An 18034-nucleotide genomic window follows, 5' to 3' on the forward strand; every position below is an offset into this window, starting at 1 on the left:
CAGAATAGGGGATCATTCCTGTCGCCATGGACATAGCGAAAGACACGTTCTCCTACACCTGCAAGTAGAACCTCAGAGCAGCGAGCTCCTCGTATGTTTTCCCATAGCAGCAAGAAGCGTTTGTGGCTGAACACCATGTTTGTTCTGCTGCACAACATGAGTTTGAGTTCTTCGCCCAACATGATATCGGTTAGATCTGAAGGTCCAAACGTACGTTAGTGCCTCTGAGGAGGTGTGATGTGACTGCAACTTGACGCTGATGCTCTTCAAGGGGAGATTGATTCAACACCCTTGCGCCCTTCCGTGACTGGCAGCTCAGTGGTGGAACTTGAGAGGCTTGACTGTTCTTCAGAGCCTTTTTCTTATCTCCCCCTAAATTCAGGGAGCAGAGGGAAGGTGGTTCTGCATCACACTGCTTCTGCTTGCAGTGAACTTACTGGTTTGTCTTCCATGTGGTCCTACAGACAGTGCTTTGACAGCAGCGACCTGATGGCACCCGAGGACCAGAAGCTTCACCCTCAACCATGAAGGCAGGCTCTTGAGTTTTTCCTTAAAACGCAAAAGCAACAGAAACGCTGCTCACAAAAGCCTAGTCCCTCTGAGGCGTCTGGTGGTGATAGAGTTTGAACAAATCGGGTTGTTTCTGGGATGACCGTTAAACGACCCCTCTGTGATCCTTCTGCGTGGTTTTATTCTCTGCGCTGCTGTTCTCGTAGATAAAATTATATCGTAGGCTGAGCTCTTCTTCAGCCTCTGGCAGCTGGGAGGGGCCGTTTTGGGAAGTACCGGGTTTATTTTTGCTGCCATCCACCTAAGCACTTGTGTCTGAATGCTCCGCAGAGCATGAGGGAGATTATCAGGCTGGAAAAACCATATGCCTTTTGCTGAAGGATGCTCTGTAATTGAGGGTTATTCCCAAGGGGTGCTGAAGAGCTCTTGTTATGTCAGTTGTTGTGTCAAGCTTCCCCCTCCCCTCCCCGGCCCCAACTTTTGGGTCAGCTTGGGCACATATGGGTTGTTTTGGTTTGGTTGTTTTCTTGTTTTTTTTTTTTTTTTGATAGACTGTTCTGTTAGTAAAAGTAAGAAATCTGAACCTGGAGAGGAGAAGCTGAACTTTAAATAAGCTTAACTATTTAATCTGCGTGTAAATGTTTGCCTTCCCAGCCAAAAGCAATTAAATAGAAGACTCGACTGTCGCTGTCCTAATTCATTTGGTATGCGCCAGGTATTTGTTCTGGTACTGTACTACAGGGCAGGAGGCACAGCTGCTGAAATAAAGCTGAGCAGAACTAAAAAATGTTACTGTTCTGCTAAGTATGGCTACATTGCTCGTTTTAGACGTAGCTAAAAAGTACAAGGAGCTTTCAAATCCCTTTCTAGGGCACAACAGCACTTTCCATCAGAGCAAGGAAGAACAACTGCGCGTGGGTTTTTTTCTGTATTATTTTTTTCTATGTGGGCTGTTATTCTTCATAACGGCAAGTGTATAATTAGACAGTAAACAATAAGCATTTTGAGATTATTCTTCTTAGTGGTTTGTGTTGTTTTGTTTGTGGTGATTTGTTTTTGGTTTGTTTGGTTTTTTTTTTGTTTTTACAGAGGAATCTTGCTGCACTGGGTGGCTTTTTACTCCTTAGTTTTGAGTGGTTCAGCTCATTGTACCTCTCCTTGAAAGGTACAACCTTGGTCTAGTCTTGATAGGTCCTTATAAATAATTACAGCAACATTATAGGCTGAATCCTGTTACTCTTGCAGATTTCATGATCCAGGAGATAAAAATAACAAGTGAGATTTTTTTGTTTTTTCCTCCCTGTACGTCTATCAATCAAAATGATAAAGATATTTATGACTTGCACGTTTTAATGGTGTAATTAGATATAATTACATGTTCAAATGATTACACATATGAACACTAATTACATAATTGAAGACAATTATGCTAACTAGGTAAATACATAATTAACTAAAAATCTCTTGTAAAATCAAGGAATTTTGCACAACAGCCAAAGAAAGTAAAAATCACAATAAAAAAAAAAAAAAAACAAACCCAAAAAAAACCCCACCCAAATCCTTTCAGTCTGAAAACTCTTACGAGCCAGCCAGCCATGAAGAGTTGGAGAAGACCTGGCCATTTAACTTCCGGTGGGCTGAAGTTCAGCTGCCTCCTCTATGTTGTAGTCTCCTCGTAAAAAGAAGGTGAACACTGAAGCAAAAAGCTGTGCTGTGGTTGCGTTTGTCTTGGTCTCTGGCAACGATTTTCCGACCTCCGTAGGGTGGATTTTGGTGGTTGATTGGGATGTGGGGTTTTTTTGGGGTGGGGAGGGAGTTGCTTCGTCTTCATAATTGTGGGTTCTTAATGTAGAAGGAAGGGAAAGCTCAACGTTAGTTTTTTTTTTTTCCCATTTTAATGCAACAGGGCAACTTTAATCTACCAAGAACGGGCTCATAGTGGCAACGTTGCCCTAGTGAGGCTGTGGGGTGGGGGCTCAGTAGAGCCTCATCACCAGCCCCTGCGTTGCATTTCCCCTGATGCCCCAGCTTGCCTTTCACGTCCTTTCCAACGGCTAAAAATTGGTTAAGGCTCATACAGTAGAAGTGTAGTGGGATGTCCAGAGCCTCAGTAAGCTCCTCAGCGTAGAGGTGCGTTTGGGGTTGGCTCGTTACCGTGTACCAGGCAATGCTAAATGAGTGGCTGTGCTATCAGCTTTTCCAGTTTTAAGTATTCCCTGATTTGAAGCTATCTTCATTTCCCTTCACAAATCATCTCAGTTCATTGTTGCTTAATATCACTATGATTTCCTTAGCCTTCACTCTACAAATTCTTAATTCTCTCCCTTAATCCTGTCCTTTTATTTCTAGTTGCAGGCTGAACCACATTCTTTTTTTTTTTTTTTTTTTTTCCCCTTAATGTCTATTTGCAATTCTCTTGATATGTGGGAACTGTTCCCAGATCCCTTCCTTGGCACCCGTGGGAGTCATTTAAAGGTATGCCAGGAAAGCTCAGCAAGACATGAATGATGCTATTTGCGATTACTGGATTTTTCATAAATTTTCTTCTTGTTGGGTTCTGAATTGGAAAGAAGCTAAACTGATAAAGTCAGTAGGATTCAAACGTGTGCTCTGTTTCTTGCCCTGAAGGTCTTGCTAGAACCCTTCTCAACTGTATCAGGTATAGAGCAGAAGAGACTCTCTCCTTTTCCTACATTGTTGAATATTGTTTTAGACTCTTTCACTGTCAGAAGGAGATTTTGCCAATTCTTCATCCTCTGAAACAAAGGGGAGGAAAAAAGTGTACACAGAAGCAAAAACATGGCAACAGAGGTGTTTTTCGGTGTCTGTCGCTGACACTTTCAAGCAGAAACCTAGGAACTTCCATCCTGACTGAGCCCTTGTCCCGTCTCCTGCCCAGCACCTGGAGTGTAGAGGTAGGATGGGCTTAATCTTGCAGCCTCTGATCAAGAAGTTGTATCTGATGACTGTGGTAACTAGGTATGGATAGATTTAATTCCAATGAATATTTATTCTCTTTTGGAATCAGTCTAGAGCCCTGGCCTTCATGTCATCGTGTTGGTTAATAATTTGTGACTATTAGTTACACAACACAATTATATGTTGTACTTTGAGAGGAAAACCAGTGTTCTTTCAAAAAACTGAAACAAACCTGGCTGTTTGATAATTTCAGTCGATGCCTCTGATTTCTTACAGGAAATCGTAGGCTTGATGCAGTATCTGTGACTTGTGCTCAGCAGCTGCTGATCTTTTCTGGCCTTAAGTTTTGTTGATAGCATTTCATACCAAGCTGCCGTCTCAGCTGAGCCGCCAACTCTCTCTTGTCAAGATTTCTTCTTTTCCCTTTTCTCCCTGCTACCCCCCTTCCCAGTTCTCCCACTTTTCAAGGAAAATAAAATGTCATCTCCTTTCTTTGTCATCACAGCTAAACCAAGTTAAATCTCAGGATCTCGCTCTTGTTTTTAGCTCAATGAGATCGTAAGGTGTAATTCAGCGTGTATGAGCGTCGGTTCCTGAGGAAGGCAGATAAAGCGCAGGTAATGTTACTGGATCGCTGAGATTTAAGTTTTAATTCAGAGAGATGCCTGGAAATAAGGCAGGTGTGCATCTTGAGTCTCGGAGGGATGCAACGCAGGGTGTGCTGTGGGAAATGCTGATAAGGTCCAGTGCGAACGTAAAGGCAGAGCCCGGTGGCCATCAGCTTTCAATATGTAGAAGGGATTTCTCCAAGAGTCTCTTTGTGCATCAAGGCTGCTATCAGTGGCGTTTGAAGTCGAACGTGATTTTTCTGGATTACGTTTTATGAAGTTTTTAAAATGGGAGCTAGTTTAAGTAAACAGACTGATATTGCATCGCAGGAAATCAATAACCTCGGTGCTATTTGCAGAAGACAACATAGTGGAAAAAAAAGAGCTATTTAAAACCCAATGTTTTATGATGTTCAGTTAAGTGGATTTAATTTGTTCAAGCAGAGGTGGGCCAGGAATGTGCCTGGGTTACTGCCCAAGCGCACAGGATGGTGCAGCTGCCACGCGGTGTAAGCGGTGGCACCTCTGCAGTCCTGAGCTTTTCTGGAGTGGAGAAGGCAGCACTTCTCATGTTCCTGCAGGAGGAAAGTGTTGAGGATCCACCAAACTTTGGACTTACTATCCCTTGGAGGTACAAGCACATTCTGGAAGCAAAGTTTGTCTTTTTGTTTTTGCGCATAAGGAAGATACGCGCGTTTTTCTTTCTATTGATGGCTCATCCGTACCAAAAGTATTTAGATCTCTGCCTCGTAGCATTCACCATCTGCACAGAAATAGCTTTGTGTTGCAATTCTATTTTCGCCACGTATGCAGCCGTGCTGGCGTCAGCGGCTGCTGCTTTTGTTTTTTCATTTTCAGATCCGTTTATTCCTGACACTTGTCAGTTTAAAGGCTGCATGTCTGCCCAAAAATCCCCCCTCCCTAATGTTTGTTGCAGGAAGTAGTCAAGATTTGTATTATCAAAAGACCAGAAGAGAAACATTTTCTTCTGTCTGCATCAATTTCCTTGTTGTACGTCTCTGACAGCGTTTTGGGTGTGATCTGTAGAGCTGTTTCTCTTGAATACTCTGTTTCTCCCAGGGGTCTTGCAGGGGAGTGAAATGGGTAGAGATGGAGAGAATGCGAAGCAGAAATAATACCTGAAAGGACTGTTATAAAAGGAAAAAGCGTCAATTTTAAACTGCCTGGATTTCAAGATGGCTTTGTCACTTTGAAACGCGACTCTGTTATGAAGAGTGACTTGAAAGTAGAAAAATCCTGTTTAGCAGCCACTTTTTCCTCTCTCTGTGTTTAGACTCCAGTTGTCTTCAGTTTAATGACAGAAACACATTTTTATGCCTTTTTGCTCTTGAGGCAGACAAGTAGTTCTGGGAACGTAGGAGCTGGTGGCATCCAGTTTCCCATTGCTGCTCGTGCTGTGGCTGAAGAGCGGCTCCTCAGACCTCTGTCCTCTAACGTCCTCCCATATCCCTGTCCCCAAACTGGACAGAGGCATCGCCTCTGGGTGCCGGGAGGTGAAGGTTGTACTTTTCTAAGGCCAGCTGCATGCCTGTACTGAATTTGGGTAAAACTAGTCTCTGGAAGGTTGTGCAGGGAAGGCCAGCAGCCATGCAAGGCATGTTGCTTGCAAAACTGGACTACAAAGAGTTATTTATGTTAAAGTTGGGTTTTTATGTGTTTCGAGACTGTGAAGGCGGTGCCTTGGTTGCAGTTGTTCAGAATTGCTGGGTGGTGGAAATGCAGTTCCCAGCGACGGTTTGGGCTGTAGAGCTGGTTCCCGGTGATGAGCACAGGGAGGAGATTTCACATCCCTGGATCTGTGCTGAAACTTCCAGCACTCCTGGAAAGGTCCTTTGGCACTGCTGACTTTGATTTAGTGAAGTGTCTTGGATAGAAGATGTTTTGCATAAACATCTTGGGGCTGAGCAAATGGAAAGTGATTTCTAATCCATTTTATTACTGACTTAACTTTGCCTTTTATGTTGAAAAATTGATCTGCTATCGAATTTCGGTCCCTCATGTATGTTTTCAAGATGTTGATTGCTTCTCCCTGATTTTTCATTTGATACTGAAAATTTGCTGAGCTTATTACTTGCACTCCTGAGCGTGGTTCTCTTGTTTTAATGAGTACTGTGGCTTTTCTCTATACCCTTGCCAGGTCTTCAACATCCTCCTCGGTTTATAACCCTCGGACTGGGACTGTCGCCTTACACTTTATTCCAAGGGCAGTTGTAGAAGCCTCAGGTAGAGAAAATGTAGAACTCCTAGTCTGATTTTCTATTTTATACAACCAAAAAATCTCTCAACTTTTTGATTCACTGGTAGTTCAGAGTAGTGGTGGGACTGGCATGGAGCACATGGATTCTCCCCTCTGCTCCGCTCTGGGAGACCCCCCTGCAGGGCTGGGCCCAGCTCTGGGGCACCAACAGCAGAAGGACACGGACCTGCTCCAGCGGGGCCAGAGGAGGCCACGAAGATGCTGGGGGGGCTGGAGCCCCCCTGTGAGGACAGGCTGGGAGAGTTGGGGGGTTCAGCTGGAGGAGAGAAGGCTCCGGAGAGACCTTAGAGCGGCCCCCCAGGGCTGAAAGGGGCTGCGGGAAAGGGGGGGGGGACTCGTCATCAGGGGGAGGGATAGGATGAGGGGTGACGGATTTAAACTGACAGAGGGGAGATTTAGACGAGATGTAAGGCAGAAATTCCTCCCTGTGAGGGGGTGAGGCCCTGGCACAGGCTGCCCAGAGAAGCTGTGGCTGCCCCCTCCCTGGAAGGGCTCAAGGCCAGGTTGGACGGGGCTTTGGGCAACCTGGGCTGGTGGAAGGTGGCCCTGCCCGGGGCAGGGGGTGGCACTGGGTGATCTTTAAAGTCCCTTCCAACCCACACTGTTTTATGACACGATTCTATATTACATGATACGGTCTCATCACCAAGCTTAGTTCTGTGCTAGTGGTAGTAGCTACAAGCTACAAAACATCTTGTATTTATTTTTCCTTTTAACCATTTAAGAACTATAGTGAATGAATTTTGATGTGTTTAAGTTATGAGGATGTGTTTATGACTCTGATGGTTTAACATGCTATACAAACATCAAAAAGCTACCAAAAAGATTAATAATTAGGAATTCAATGGTGTTATATTTGCTTTGTTCCACCCTTAGATTATGTTCTTTATTATGAAGGTGAAAGGTTGAATTTCATTTTGAAGCAAATTAATGCTGCAGATTAAACAAAAGCTGAGGTAATAATAAAAATAGAACATTCAGAGATGTTTGGATCATTTCATGGAACTCCTCTAATAATTTAGTTGGTGGACAGTAAATAATTTTCCATCAGGGAAATATTGCATCACCACGCAAGGCCCTTGTAAGTCGTGTAGCTTTTGGCAATTTTAAAACGGTACTGACCTCAGTAGCAACAAGGCTCTGTGAAATTCATTGAACTCGGTCCTTCCCACTTAATGCTAGAGAAGGTATTTTCCTGCCATGCAGAATGAAAAACCCTTCATCCTTCCATGAGGTACTTATAGTAAAATGTGTATTGATTCTTCAGTACAGAAGCGCTAATTTTTTTGAAGCAGTGAAACACCTTAAACTCATAAGGAAAAACATCATAGTAATCAAATTAGGGTAAATCGGTGCAATTGATCATTTAGCAGGTTTCTCAAAAGTTTTTTTTGAGAAAGTTTGTGTAGATGTTTCCCCAGACATTGCCTTTTCATAAAGAAACATAGACTTATTCAACTAACCGAGATGCTGTAAGAAGGGTCTAAAGGAGAGTTGTTTTACCAATTTACCTAATGATCGCGACATTCTTTTCTTCAGTTGTTAATTTCCTCTTAAATTTTTTAGCAATCACTTAAAACGTCTTCATTTGTATTCAGTTAGTCTTTAGGTTTTCAGTCTTTGCGTGTATGAAATCCTTCCTCCGCGCTTTCAAAGCCAAAATTCTTAATTCTTGGTGTTCAGATGCCTTAGACATGTGCGGTGCGTAATTTTGAGCGGTTTTGATGACAACGTCTGGATGGAACAACTGAGACACGAGCCTTTTAAATTTAAGAACAGTGAAGTAACTTTTGCTGCCTTAAAACTATAACACTGGAGTTATAGTTTTGTTCGAAACTGTGTTTCGAGATGTAGTTTTTATTGAAAGAAACCTCTCTGAAAGTCAGATAGACGTATAACCTGAAAGACCGACACAAAACAAAGGTGTGTTTTTGTTTGGGGCGTGTCCTTACCTAAAGCAGACCCTTTCCTTACGTTACTCCACCGTGCTGGTCTGGACTACCCCATCCGCGTGTCTGCTGCCTGGTGGCACGTCTGAGATGGACTCTGCTCTGTCGGCTCGTGGGTGCTGAGCTGTGCTGTGGTAAAGCTCCACAAATGCTTTTGCAGCATTTATAGTAAATTAACCAACGCTGACTGTGAAGGGAAACGCGTGGCAAGTGTAAAAGTTGGCTTTGTTGCCAGCTTTGGTCTTTTTTTGTGTGGCTATTTTGTTCCTTCACATCTAGGAGATTCCTATTAGGGCGAATATGAATTAGAATGATTTTGGACTGCGTATATATATCCCATTGTTACATATTAGCCTGTTTTCTGTCTTCAAACTTAAAAATGGAATTTAAGCCTGCTGTTTTCTTTAGTGGCAGTGTGTCATTGACCATTCCCCTGTTGGATATGACGTGCAGCCCAAGGTGATGGGGGATAAGGTGATGTTTCACACAATTGCTGTTAAAGTTTCCTGATACAATTAGGTGTTGGAGTTGCTGCTGGGAGGAGCTCGTTTTGCTCAGTGTACCCATGAGATGCGTCATTGTTGTGCGCAGAGTGTCAGTTCATACAAAACGCCTGCCTTTGGGATGCTGAATTACATCGGTGGGGCTTGGGTGACTTGGGTTTAGGTTTAAATCATCTGTCTCGCAGAAGTGCAGGAAGTTCAGAGATGAAGGAATAGTCAGCTTAGATACAGTTTTTCTCTCATTATCGGACGTTGGGGTCTTCAGTTGTTATTCTTGACCCTTTCATTTATTGCAGATTACCGGTTTGGAGTCACAACACTGTGGTCTTCATCTGTAGACTCCAGCCACAGCGTTGCTGTGACTGGTGTGGTTTGGGCTAAAGTGAAACACGAACAAAGCACTGAAGTTCTTCTGTAGGACTTGATTGCTTGTAACTTTGTGGCTTTAAAGCTGATTTTCTCTGTAATTAATAACCACAATTTTTCCTCTGCTGGAGAATAAAAGGAAGTATTTTTCTTCCTATGTGTTACAGCAATCAAGCTGGAAAATAACAATTTCTCTGTGATCTCTGGCACTGAATCAGAACTGATCATGTCCTGCATGTTAACAGTTACTGTCATACACTGCTTTTAGTTAGATGAGTAAAAAATTGTGCTTTTGCATGCCAGCCTGCTGAAGCATTAGTATGTGTGTAAACATAAGCACAGGAGCTTTCCCATGAAGGCAACAGTCACGTTCGTGGCCTGGCTCAGTCGTCTCTTGTTTTTCTGTGAAGTTTGAGCAGTCCAGGTATGGAGCAGTGAAGCCCGGTTTTCCCAGATGATTGCATCTTGGCTACTTCAGATCTGAAGAAATACATTTGGAAACCGAAGACTTTCCAGTTCTGCGTTTGGTTCCACACCGATAACAGCTTCCTAGCTCCGTCCAAGATAGAGGATCATAATTTTTTATTTTTTTGCAGCAAGCAGGGCTTGCGTTGAGTTGGCTGTTTTGCCACTCTAATATTCCACGTAAGAAGTTTTGAACAATGAACAGTACTTTTACTTGAAGCCATTTTTCAAGCCCAGTATTTCAAACATTAACATATGAAATAAATAGGAATAGAATTTTTCATCCCACTGTTGCATATTGATAGCCTGCAGCAACATCTTTTCCAATAATGGCAGATGTTTCGTACCCTCGATCTCATCGGGCGTGCTGCATCGTGCTGCCTCCGCTTAGTGAAAAAAATCAAAACGCAACATCCCCCTCCCATTTTATTTAGTTATACGTAGTTAATCCTGTAGTTTAGACACGTGAAATATTTCCGTTCACACGTGGTGAGGGTGACCTGGTGAACACGTGGATTTCCTGGACTAAATACGTCCTTGCAAAAGTACGTGCAAGGTGGTGTCCTGCAGAGTGGCGGTGTTCTAGATCAGTGCTGTGTCTCCTGTTTTGTGGGTGACCAAGGGAAGGATGTTTAGAAACCCTCGGAGGTGTAAATTTGATTTGACTGTCCCTGAGTCATCAAAACGCCCTGCAGAAGCGTTTGCCTGGACACCAGTGAGTGGACAGCCTTTCGGACAAGGAGCTGTTGGAAGTTCCCGGTGATGGTCTTCGTGCCGAGGATGTTGAGCAGTTCTGTGCAGAAACCTTGGAGTTGAATAACTTGCCCTCCGCCGTGAACCTGTGCCCCTGTAAGTCCGGTACAAAATCCATCCCTGCCAGCCCTGTGGTGGTGGTTTACATCTGCAGTCATTTGGCTGTGCGACCTGCAGGAAGGGAAGGGGCAGCTTGTTGAAAAAAAGACAATTTTGGGTCAGAGCACGTTCCTCTTGTCTAATTGCATATGGGTATTAATGGTCTCTCTTGGTGTCAGACAACGCAAACTTGGATCCAATGTGCAACTTGGATTTTTGTTTTGTTCTCTATTTTTTGTGTGTTTTATAGAGTGGTGGGTTTTGTTCTGTTTTTGGTTTTGTTTTGTTTGTTGTTTTTTTTTTTTTTTCATTGTCTAACAAAGCAGCATATGGAAATCTCCACAAGGCTGTGGCGAGACCCCAGACTGACCCGTTTGAAATGAGCTTGGGTCTACCTCAGAGGGCACTGAGGTCTGCAGTGTGGTTACATCCCCACCGAGAGAAGGAAGAGGTCAGGAGAGATGCGTGTGCTAAAAACTGCTTCAGAGAGTTCCCTTAAATATAGGAGCAGAAGTCACTTTCTCCTTCCTGGCCCAAAAAGGGTCTTTTGTGCATTGTGTCCTCGGTGTTTATCGTGAAGGCAGCGAGTGCTTCTTGCCTTCAGTAGCTGCTGCCCCAACCATTGCTTTCCTGAGAACAAAAATAATCTCAAGGAAAAATAAATTGAAGGGTTTATTTTTTATTTTTTTTATTTTTTTTTTTATTCTTGGAAAAGGGGCGGTGGGTATGTTTAAAATGTTTTTTCCCAAGGCTCTAGTATCTTTAGGCATGAAGAAATGTTCCAGCACATCCCAGTGCAGTTGTGTAAAGATCTCTTACTGCACAAAAAGGAGGTTTTTAATTTGAAACATTGATCTGAGGGTGATAACAGTGATCAGGGGGTTCTCCTCATCCTTGTTTTCTTAGCGATGTCAGAAGGCAGCGACTGCAATCAGTGGCTGTGAGATGTGGTACCAACCCCCAGTGCGGGCACTGGATATATTTTAAGGAACGTATTTACTTGCAGTTGCTGCGTTAGGCAGATTTCATTGTTATCGTATGAGAAAATGATTGTCAAAACCTCATTTTCTACCAACTATTTCCATGGAAGAAACTAAAGGTTCCATTGAAAAATGGTTGTGGATTTTGATTGGGGTTTTTTTGTTGGGTTTTTTTTTTTCTTTTTTGGATGAAGTGGTTGGTGGTGGTTATTGTTTTGAACCAAGCAAAATATTTGATATTCAGAGTAAAGATATTTTAGTGTTCATAATCTTTGACCAAGACAGTGTTTAAACCAGAAGTATTTGATTTTTATCATGTCAAAATTAAATACTCCTTATTCTGCTGCTCTCTTTTGGGGCATGAGAAGTTTTTTGAAACTGAGAAAAGTTAGGCAAAATATTCTCTGAGGTTTGTTTTTTTTTTTTAATCTGCATTTTATTGTCTCAAAGTGTAAAGTCTATGACTTCTAAAGTTGCAGGGCAGCTCAATGAGAAAACTGAAGCTGTAGAGTGAAATATGACTGCGTGTCTCAGGGCATCTGCTTAAGCCAATAAAATACTGTCAAAGATATTGATGGTTGGAGAACTTACGGGCAGATACAAATCAGACAAGAACATAGGTCATGATATGGCTAGATGGGTCATAACTTACTAGTTTTTAAAAGTTGAATAATTTTAAATTGGATTGTTCATATTTTTTTTTTTAATTTATGCGTGTTTTGCAAGAAAAAAAACCCTAAAGAAGAAAATAAAAAATTTTATAAATAAACACCATAATTACATGACAGAGCGCTGACAATACATGGGTGGGATTCCCAAAGGTGCACTGGAGTAACAGTGAATAACTTTGGAAAATTGTATCATCAGAAAACAGCGAGTGCATATCTGCGTAATGGATTAACATTTATTAGTCCAATTTGTGTAACTTTTTAATTAAAAAACTTTGCATTATTAGCAAGAATGGCTTTGACTTCTGGGTGGAGCGGAGTTTATTGACTTCCAACGTTACCCACGCTCTCTGAGTAGACACGCAGAGCACGCGGTGCTGCTTCTGCACTGGGGACTGGGAAGCTTCAAGCAGGAGCAGATTCTGAATAGCAAACGCTGATAAAATGCATCTGGGTGAGCAATTGCTTTGTGCCAAGTTATTTGAAAATACTGGAGTATCTGAACTATGTGAATATACAACCTAATGCTTTTTTTAAAAAAAAAAAAAAAAAAAAAGCGCTAGTAATCTAGAGGTTTTCTGAATCTTCTGCCATAAAGACATGTGGAAGCTGCTTTGGGATTTGAGGCTGACACCTACCACAGCATCCCGTGAGCCCGTGGTCCCCCTTTGCCACTGCTCCTCACCTTGCAAACGGGATCACGTCAGCGCTGTGACAGGAGTTGCTCTGAAGGTCACTGTGTTAAGCGGCGGTGAGGGCTTGGGCGCTGCAGCCATGAGATGCTCCCTCTCTAAGGATGGATTTGGTGGTCTCAGTCTCTTAAAAGTCATTAGAGGTCACCCCGAAGCATGGGCTGGAGCTCGCAGAGGGTGAAGCCACCAAGGATCTCTCTGAAGAGGTTTTCAGCCTCAGACATGTGGCTTTCCTCTGCCCAATTTTTTTGATTCCTGCATTAGCATAGCGTCGTCTTTCTTCGAGGTGCGTTCAAGAAATGACAATGCAACAGTGATCAGCATGTTTGAGTGTCTTGAGTTAAAGCTAAGATAAATAATGAGCTGAAGTTAAATCAGAACAGTGGCATTCCTGGAGGATATCTTTTAAGAGAGAATCTAGTTGACAATGTTCCTTTTATTCTTCAGGGATCTCTACATACGCTACAAAATTAGTTAATATGTTAAAATTACTTCTCTTTCCTCTAAAATATACAATGTCTATATATATATATTTAAGCTGAAAAGCCTACTTTTGTTGACAGCCAGGCAGCATCCTGTTAAAATTCCTTGCAATAAAGAGTAGATACATCAATGTTAAGATGCAGTGGAGGGGGAATACTTTTGCAAACATCAAAAAAGATAAAAGTCTTGACAGTATCTAAATAAACTTGGCTGTGTGGTTTTGTTTTGGGTGTTTAGGTTTTTGGTTTTGTTTTGGTTTTTTTTTTTTTTTTTTTTTGTATAAGTTATGTAACGTTACCAGTTACATAGATACTGATAATACGTATAACATGTTATTTAAGTTATATGTTCTTTTGACAGGGCAGATTGCCTTCCACTGGAAACTTTTTTTTTTTTTGTCAGGGAGGAAGAGAGAAGTAGTGCTATTAATTTTTTTTTTTTTTTCAAATTAAAAATCAAACAGCTGGTTTTACAATTCTGATTCCATAAAGGGAAATAAAGCGACGCAAGAGATGCAGTGAACGTCTTAAACACTGTTTTAAAATACTTCTCAAGAGTTTGAAATATATATGATGAAATTGTATTCTGCAGCACGCAGAAGCTGTGTATTCCAAAATTATCCTGCAGCACATTTATATGGATGATTTAAAAAGCCCTAGAGCCAAGAGTTTAGAATAGAAGTACAGACAGATTGAGACTGGTAAATATAGCAGTGCTAATAGTGTCTCTCTCACATGCAGACCGAATGTTGTAGATGTGGAGTTTGGCATATTTGCTTCACCCCAGAGCAGCAGAACTGTGGGAGAGTTATGCAGGTCACCTGGCAAGAGGGCAAAGCCAGTCAGGCTTATGAATTTAACAAGCCAGAAAGAGATGATTTTTTTTTTTTTTAAGTATTTTTGCTGTAATTTCAGTCTCTGAAGCCCACACCTGCACTTGTTTCAAGGGGAGGAGAATTTACATGGGCTGCGGCTGGTCATGAATTTTTCAGTTTGGAGCCTTTTGTAGATCCCTTCTGTCCAGGAGAAGTTCCCAATGAGAGGAGGGCTGATCCCTGCCCACCTTGTGCTCTGGGGCAGGGTACTCGGATCCGGACCCCAGTTCTGGGTCAGGACTGGGAATGGTGGAACTCAAGTGTCTCTGAACCCTGGGGAATGATCTCCCTTTAGCCTGGGCAACCCTTCAGGCCATCTTGGTGTCCACCAAGGACTGTTTGGCTCAGCCATAGAACCTTCCTTTTCATGCGAGAGGGCTGGAAGCACAGCGTGTCCAGCTCGGGCTTGGCTGGGCATGGAGAGCGGCACTTGCTACTGGTGGTAGGCGTGTGCTGCCCGAGCTGCCAAGGCTGCAACACCTCGTCCAGCCCAAGCCAATGCTGGCTCAAGGTTGCTTGCAGACAGCCAGCCTAGCAGTTCCCAGCAGATCCCTGTCTGAATGCTGTTCTTCAAATCATGGCTTTATTGAAAGGTATCATGGCTTCACTGACTGCTTTTGGACAATCTTTGGGAACCGTAACCTGGGAACTAATAGCCAAATGTTTGTTATCTTGTCTTGTGTCGATCTCATTTTTATCAATGACTACAGAATTTTTGCTCTTCATCCTGGCATGGGTTTAGTGGATAGGATTGAGAAGAGACAGCTTTGTGAAGCTTCAGATGAGACATAAACTCCACTTTATGCAAATATCCCACTTGTGGCTTCTATAGGCAAGAAAAACCTCCCATTTAAAAAAGCAGTTGTGGTCTGGAACTGAGTGTTGCGTAGTCCTGGTCATTGAATTAGGGTGAGCTGAAGGAGGAGGAGGAGGTACCTGGGAAGTCTCTGGAGGTCTGGCACATTTTATGAGATTGCTTAGTCCTCCAAGTCATGCAGGCGAGGACACGGGTTATCAAACATGGGTGTTAGCAATGTGAGCCTCCACCTCTGTGCAGCTGTTGGTTGCAGTGGGCTGCTACTGACATTTTTGTGGGTTTTAGAATTAAAAAGTTCCCTTTAAGAAGTCTTCACTTTTGGAAAATAATTACCAGAGAAAAGCAATCCAACTGCTGTAAATAACATTAAAAAAAAAAAAAAAATATCCCAAACCACCTGTTGGAGGAAATAGATGTTTGTTGCCGTTTCAAGCAACTGAGCGTTTGACTCTTTAAAATTGGATTTCACTGCTGGTAAAAGACAATCCATCAGTTGTTTCGAAGGTGCTTTCCAGTGTGCCCTCATCTTTTATGAATACTATTTCAATTATAATTATTCGTGCTGGGTGCACGAGTACAGCCACCTTCTCTGGTGAGCTGTGATCGTTGCTGTTCACGGAGAAATTTTCTGCAGCTGTTTCAGCTTTGTGTGGCTGATGGTGGCTGGAGTTGTTCTCCATCTCTCTGCTGGTGGCATTTATTTTTAATGGGGTGTTTTCATGAAAAGTAATCAACTATTTCTAAGAGAGGGTGATAAATGAAAGATTACTATTCAGGGGCTCTTAGATGAAATGTGAGCTATTCAGTTTTCTGGAGAAGTTCCCAGAGTCCTCCAACATACAATCCTGGCCGCCGCACGTGTGGTTCTCGGTTCAGTGAAGAGATCTGTGCTCCTCTCACTTTTACAGACTTAAAGTAACAATCTTTTTTGGTGCTTGCTCAGATCAGGTGGACCAAAACAGCAGGAAGTGCCTCTGACAGATTCCAAGATTCGAGTGTCTTCAATGAAACCCTGAGGATATCCAACATCCAGCGACACCAGGGCGGACGCTACTACTGCAAGGCTGAGAACGGCTTGGGGTCGCCAGCCATAAAGTCCATAAGAGTGGATGTGTACTGTAAGTAAACTGCTTGGAAAGTGCTACTATGCTTTTTATTAAATTCTTATAATATCTGGCTTTACAAAGAAGTGACCAGCTCTCTGTGAAGTCCGGTTTTAAACAGTGCTTTAGGGCAAATTCTGTAGCTTTTGGGAGTGTTTATGCTTAGAAGACTCCCAGCGGAGTCAGGTGGGGCTGCTCGCATATGGAAATATCTTTAAACAAAGTCTCAATACGTTGGTAAGAAAGATGAAGCTGAGGTACAACTCGGCCTGCTTAGATATCAGACGAAGATTTGTCTGCAGCTTCCGTTGGGTGAAGATCTGGTATTGTAGCACAGCCTTTAATCTCTTCTACTTTTGGCTCCACTTGCCCTTGAAATTAATATAGGAGCAAGTACAGATGGTTTTTTTCCTATTTTGCCTTAATTGCTGTTGAAAGATGTTGGGTTTTGTTTGGTTTTTTTTTTTTTTTTTCCTCCAAATGGCAATCTCTTCCTGTGATACACTGTATTAAAAGCTGCACTTGAAATGTTGGGCGGTGGAAGATCTGAAGTATTAGGATTGCAATGCAATTGGTCACTAGAGCTGACAGGAAAAGAGGAAACAGTTGAAAGCATCCTACTGCAATAAATGCACAAAATGGAATTAAAAAAAAAAAAAAAACCAAAACAAAACAAACTAGTCTGACTTGCACAGACTCCAGTGTCAGCGAGTGGGCTACTTGGATGAAGCACGACTCTCGCTTGTGATCCTGTAGTTTATTGCTGTAGGTTTAATGATCAACTTTGCACCTGGCTGTAATTTAGGAAGTGAGAAGACCTGAAGGCCTCAAACAACTGTGGTTTTGCTTACGTTTCAGATGAAGAAAAACTGTTCTAAACCTGTTTGAAATGCTCCAAAGATTGAAAGTCTTTGCAGTGTACATTTGGAGACTCTTGTAATGTCACGTAGTTTACGTGCCACGTATATGGTTAAACAAATAGCTAGAGCTCAAAGTTAGCCCTTGCATCTCCTGAGTCCTTCAAAGATAAACCTGTCTTATGACTGTACAAGCATTGGGCTTGTGTTCCCCGAATGTACCTGTCGGATGACTCTCAGGTTGTTTGTTAATTTAGAGACCCAAGTGGTGAGAGTTTTTGTGGGTTAGTTACGTGATTGGTGGAGGGGGACAACTGCCTTTTGGGGGATTTTCTTGCCGAGTGTGTGCACTTAGCTTCATGATGTGCTTAACGAGCTGTAACGTACCAATGCCAACTTTGTAAATCCTTCATGAACAGTAACTGAATTAGGAAGTAATTGCTCATTAACTTGTTGGAGTCCAATGAATGAACGGGCAACCGTAATGACGGTGTATAAGCACACCACGCAAAATATTTGGGGTTTGTAATGGGGCTGGCCCGAGGTTTGCAGCGAGGGGCAAGCAGGATGCCTGGTCCAGGCAACACCAGGGCTCCGTGGTGCAGGTCATGATCCTGGCACCTGGGTCAGGCAGGGGATTGGGCTGCCCCCGTGAGTCCCAGAGTCCTCCACGCACACTCGGCTACTCAAAGTATTTCACAGGTCAACCCTGTGCAGCTGTACAATGAAAACCCCAAGAGCAATCGAAGCACTTCTCTCTTACCCCACCATCCATGTGTTAGATTCTCCTTAATTCTAAATTTTAAGCATGGCTGTGAAACTGATCTTGTCAGGAAAGGCAGTTGCAAGATCCATGGTCTGATCAGGAACGGTTGAGAAACATTGTTTTGAAATTCTGATTTTTCTTGAATTTCATTGAGTCTTCCTTACAGAATACGTCTTTTGCCTTGTAGAATATTTTGCTTAGCTATTAATATGTGTTCATGGATTTGCTGGCTGGGATTTGTTACGGGTTTAATTTTGGGTTTTACATCATATGCTCCTTCTTAATATGCCTCAAATACAGATGTTGTCTTTCTGGAATGTGACAAACTTAAGGTTCCAGCTGTG

At 42.6% G+C, this 18034-nt stretch overlaps 1 protein-coding gene across 1 annotated transcript in view; it reads left to right on the forward strand.

Moving 5' to 3' along the window:
- The window catches only part of MDGA2 (MAM domain containing glycosylphosphatidylinositol anchor 2), a 392576-nt gene that overhangs the window by 151140 nt on the left and 223402 nt on the right, over positions 1–18034 (forward strand). The window contains exon 3 of the mRNA XM_074909039.1: positions 15908–16082. Within this exon, the coding sequence (XP_074765140.1) occupies positions 15908–16082 (175 nt within the window). The remainder of the gene's footprint in view (positions 1–15907; positions 16083–18034) is intronic.

The sequence above is a fragment of the Athene noctua genome, chromosome 6 (assembly GCF_965140245.1).
Source record: "Athene noctua chromosome 6, bAthNoc1.hap1.1, whole genome shotgun sequence".
NCBI lineage: Eukaryota > Metazoa > Chordata > Aves > Strigiformes > Strigidae > Athene > Athene noctua.